At 43.5% G+C, this 5,102-nt stretch overlaps 1 protein-coding gene across 14 annotated transcripts in view; it reads right to left on the bottom strand.

Annotated features, from left to right (window-relative positions):
- The window catches only part of FHAD1 (forkhead associated phosphopeptide binding domain 1), a 162,584-nt gene that overhangs the window by 134,865 nt on the left and 22,617 nt on the right, over window positions 1-5,102 (bottom strand). For all 14 annotated transcript variants that reach the window (XR_005196334.1, XR_005196336.1, XM_017504765.2 and 11 more), the window contains exon 3: window positions 1,378-1,584. Coding sequence is in view for 12 of the 14 variants with exons in the window: in XM_017504765.2 (XP_017360254.1) it covers window positions 1,378-1,584 (207 nt within the window). In the remaining 2 variants the exon portion in view is untranslated. The remainder of the gene's footprint in view (window positions 1-1,377; window positions 1,585-5,102) is intronic.

Here is a 5,102-nt window from a genome sequence, read left to right as displayed (position 1 = left end):
CCAAAACCAACACAAAAAGTATCTCAGAGGTTTCTTTCTAGGATGTGGTGAAGCAAACATCCTGAAAGTTGATTGTGTTGATGGCTGCGCCCCTCTGTGTTGAACTGTGCACTTAAAATGGGCAGAGTTTGTGTTGTATAAACTGTACTTCTGTAAAGCTGTTCAAAGCAAGGAAGCAAATGCTAGGTTCATGAGGAACCCTGTAGTGTGACAGGTGCACTCACTGCCTCAGTTGTGGCCATGGTTTCACGGGTACATCCACGTGCCCAAACCTAGCAGATGAGGTGTTTTAGGCACGTGCAGTTTTACTGTATGTCAGCCACACCTCAATCAAGTTGCATTTAACAAAGCAGCAGAATTATCCAAATAAAAATGAACCCCTAATACTTTATTAAGCAATGCCCCTTTTGATGGGCATTTAGGTTTCAAATGTTATGCCACTGCAAATAATACTTCAATAAATATCTTTGTATAAAAAAAAGAAATACAGGTATTGTGTGTTCCCCTCCTCCCCGACTGGCAAGTCACAAAATTACCCATGGAGGGGCCCCGGGAAGTTGTCATTTTACTGAACAGTCCCCCTCAAATTCTTATAATCAGACATGTTTAGGGGAAACACTGGCTCAGACTTCACAGACTTGGCTTTTCAGGCGCTTATGTGTTGAGGGTCTACTTGGACAGCGAGTTTCAGGCTCTACAGACATTCTCTCCATGCCATATGCAGTCGAGAAGGCAGAGACCTGGGCATAAGAAGAACCCTGGCCCAGGTCACAGAATAAGAAGGAGCAGAGGGCTGATCTGCCTAAAAATGAACACCCATCTCTGCATTTTCTTCCCTTTTTTTTTTTGAGAGGGAGTTTGGCTCAGTGCAACCTCCACCATCAAGCGATTCTCCTACCTCAGCCTCCCGAGTAGCTGGGATTTACAGGCATGCGCTATCCCATTTAGCTAATTTTGTATTTTTAGTAGAGCTCGGGTTTTTCCAGGTTCGTCAGGCTGGTCTCGAACTCCCAACCTCTGGTGATCCCCCCGCCTCGGGCTCCCAAAGTGCAGGGAGAGCCACCGCGCCTGGCCAATCTCTGCATGTTCAAAAGCACACCTTGTTTTCCACCTCCTCTCCGGAAGCTGCACATTTTTGGAAAACTCTGGTTCTACGTGAGACAAGATGCAACTCCAAGAAATGGCCAGAAGAGGGTGCCAAGATTCTCTCCTCCCGGGGACCCGCCGGAATGACTCAGAGCTCCACAGGGCTGACTCTGTCGCTGCCACCTGTGTGCGGTGTGCGATCACGGTGGCGCCGCTGTGGATGAGCGCCACCCTGCGGCTGGCTGCACGACAGCGACGCGGCCCCTCCGTCCCCCAGTGGCCCGGACTCACCAGGGGTGGGTTTTCGATGACCAGTTCATAGGTCAGCCCCACAGACCCAAATCTCAGGATGTCCCCAGGGATGAGCTTCACAGCCACGTTCTGAATGTGGCACTCGTTGACAAACGTGCCGCTGCGCGAATTGAAGTCCTGGAGAACAAAGCTGCACTCCGCCTCGTTATATTCGATGAGCGCGTGGTGGTTGTCGATGTCAGGGGACTGCAAGGGAGGAGGAGGACAGTCGCAGCTGTGACAGCAAAAACGACATGGGCCCTAATGTTTCGAGCTGAGTGCTTTACCTGTGTTGCTGCGCGGGGCCATCATGACAATCCTCATTTTAAAAGGTGAACGCTGATGGATCAGAGAGGTTAAGCAACTTGCCCAAGGCCACACAGCCAGTGTATGAAGGAGCTGGGATATGTGCTCTGTGTGACAACAGACCTGGGGACAGGTACCCAAATTGTTGGGTGGGGAAATCAGGCTACACAAAGGCAAAGGGATCTTGGGAGAGTCTTACTGGGCAAATGTGGGGCCAGGGAATTGGCCATTTCTTTTCATTTTTTTATTTTACAAAAACCAAAATGGTCAAGGAATTGGCCATTTTCTATTTCCCTGACGCTGTATGGGTACTTAGGGTGGCACTCAGTCCCAGAACAGGAGGCAGAAATGGCCCAATCAAGATATAGAGAAAAGCACTAAAGAAGACGCTACTCTTACTTATAATCCCACAATCTCACCCCACCAACAGCAGTCATGATTAACATTGAGGTTCACATCCTTCCATGTTTTTTTTTTTTTTTTTTTTTTTTTTGATTTTTTTTTTTTTTTTTTTTTTTTTTTTTTGAGATGGAGTCTCGCTTTGTCTCCTGGGATGGAGTGCAGCGGCGTGATCTCAGCTCACTGCAACCTCTGCCTCCTGGGCTTAAGCGATTCTCCTGCCTCAGCCTCCCGAGTAGCTGAGAATACAGGTGTGCGCCACCACACCCAGCTAATTTTTATATTTTTAGTAGAGACGGGATTTCACCATGTTGGTCAGGCTAGTCTCGAACTCCTGACCTCATGATCTGCCTGCCTCAGCCTCCCAAAGTGCTGGGATTACAGGCATGAGCCACCACGCCTGGTCCTTTCTATGTTTTTTTTTTCTTTCTATGCTTACATTCTTTAAAACTTTTTTTAAACAAAATTAACCACACTCTACACATATAGCTTTATAACTACCTTTTAAAAACCCTGATGTATAATGAACATTTCCCATGCGATTAGTTATTTCTATTGCTTCTTAAAAGCTACTCAGGATTTGCCTAACCACAGATGACCTACTTTTCAAAAGGTGGCTTGCTGTGACCATATTTCCCCAAAGGAAAGGGGCCCCAGCCAGTGTGTCTGTGAATTGATGGCAGGGGACAGAAGCTCCTCTGTAATTTCACTTTAATAAGAGGACCGAGTGAAGCTCAGCACAAAGGAGGTGACTGCACATTTCCCTGGCCTCAGGGCCCTGGAGGGACGAAGGGAAATGCCCTGACTGTGAGCGGCAGGGCACACTGGTCTTCATGGCACTGTCAACCACACATCCACGCCAGCTTAAGACTTGGCAATTTTTTTCCAAGTTTCTCTTCTCAGTGTGCCCTGTCCAGCTTTTATATAAAAGTACTTGCACTTAGACATCTAAAGTTCCATAATATAATAACAACCAAGAACTTGTATTAATAATATACTACTAAGTATACTAGGATAACGATAAAACATATTACTTACACATTACATGCCAGGAAATTGCTAAGTGCTTCCTTGCATTGTCCTATTTCATCTTCACAACAATCTACAGATAATTTCCCATTTGGTAGATAAGGAAACTGAGGCACAGAATGAATGTACCCAAAGTCACCCAGCTTGACAAGTCACCTGGCTTGTACTCAGGTTTGCCTGATTCAAATGTCTGTGCTGTTACCCACTTTCCAAGTTTCCACCAAACACTTTGCCACCCAAACTATGGAAACACAGAAGAAGGCTGGAGTAGCCATACTAACTGCAGCCAAGGCAGATTTCAGAACAACAACAAAAAAACGGGATAAAGAGAAGCGTTAGGCTGGCTGCGGTGGCTCACGCCTGCAATCCCAGCACTTTGGGAGGCCGAGGTGGGTGGATTGCCTGAGGTCAGGAGTTTGAGACCAGCCTGGCCAATACAGTGAACCCCTGTCTCTACTAAAAATACAAAAATTAGCCAGGTGTGGTGGTGCACACTTGTAATCCCAGCTACTTGGGAGGCTGAGGAAGGAGAATTACTTGAACCCGGGAAGTGGAGGTTGCAGTGAGCTGCCAAGATCACACCATTGCATACCAGCCTGGGTGACAAGGGCCAAAAAAAAAAAAAAAGAGAGAGAGAGAGCCACTACATAGTGGTAAAGGGGCAGTTCTCCGAGAAGACGTAGCAATTCTTAATATGTATGCACCTAACAACAGAGTGCCAAAATACGCAAGGCAAAAATTGATAGAACTGCAAAGAAAAATAGATAAGCCCAATATGACAGCTGAAAATTCCACAACCCTGTCAGTAATTAGCAGAGCCAGAAGGCAGAAAATTAGTAAAGACATAGTTAAACCAAACAACACCATCAACCAAAAAGACTAATTGATGTTCATAGAACAGTCAGCCCAACAACAAGAAGATGCATGTTCTTCTCGGGCTGACAGAGAACACTCTCTAAGCTGTACCACGTGCTGAACCATGAAACACACCTCGGTGAATTTAAAAGAATAGAAATCATGTGGAGTATGCTCTCAGACCACAGTGGAAGTAAGCTTGAAATCAGTAACAGAAAGATAGGTGGAAAATCCCAAAACACTTGAAGATTAAACAACACACTTCTAAATAACACAAGGTGAAGGAAGAACTCTTAGGAGAAATTAAAAATCAACTAAATGAAAATGAAAATACAACTTCAAATTTGTGAGAAGCAGTGAAAGTGCTGCTTACAAGGAAATTTGTAGCCTTGAATACATACATAAGAAAAGAAGAAAGATCTGAAATCAATACTCAAAGCTTCTACCTTAGGAGACTAGAGGAAAAAGAGCAATATAAGCCTAACACAGACTCAGGCACTGAAATAAAAACTAGATCAGAAATGAATAAAATTGAAAACAATAGAGAGAATCAAAGAAAACAAAAGTTGGTTCTTTGGAAAGATCAATAGAACTGACAAACCTCTAGCACATAACCAAGAAAAAAAGAGAGAAGACACAAATTATTGATATCAGATATGAAAGAGAGGCCATCGCAGCTGATCCCATGGATAGATATATATTATATAAAATATATTGCATATAAATATTTATATCTATAATTTATCTATAATTTATATTATTTTATATATTATTTATAATGTTATATAAAGGAATATTATAAAAAGCTCTCTGTCCACAAATTTGATAACTTAGATAAAATGGACCAATTTCTTGAAAGATACAATCTACCCAAACTCATACAAGGAAGATGATCTGGGCCCTGATCTATTAAAGAATTTGAATTGATAGTTAATAACCTTCTAAAACAGAAAGCACCAGGCCCAGATGGGTTTGTGGGTGAATTCTCTCAAACATTTAAGGAAGAAATGATACCAGCTCCCTACAATCTCTTCCAGAAAATAGAACCGGGGGAATACTTCCTAACTCATTCTATGAGGCCAATATCACTTGAATATCCAATCAAGATAAAGACATTACAAGAAAGGAAAACTACA

The sequence above is a fragment of the Cebus imitator genome, unplaced genomic scaffold (genome assembly GCF_001604975.1).
Source record: "Cebus imitator isolate Cc_AM_T3 unplaced genomic scaffold, Cebus_imitator-1.0 Scaffold15, whole genome shotgun sequence".
Taxonomy (NCBI): domain Eukaryota; kingdom Metazoa; phylum Chordata; class Mammalia; order Primates; family Cebidae; genus Cebus; species Cebus imitator.
Note: the sequence above shows the minus strand (reverse complement) of the source record. Positions and strands in the feature narration are given on the sequence as shown.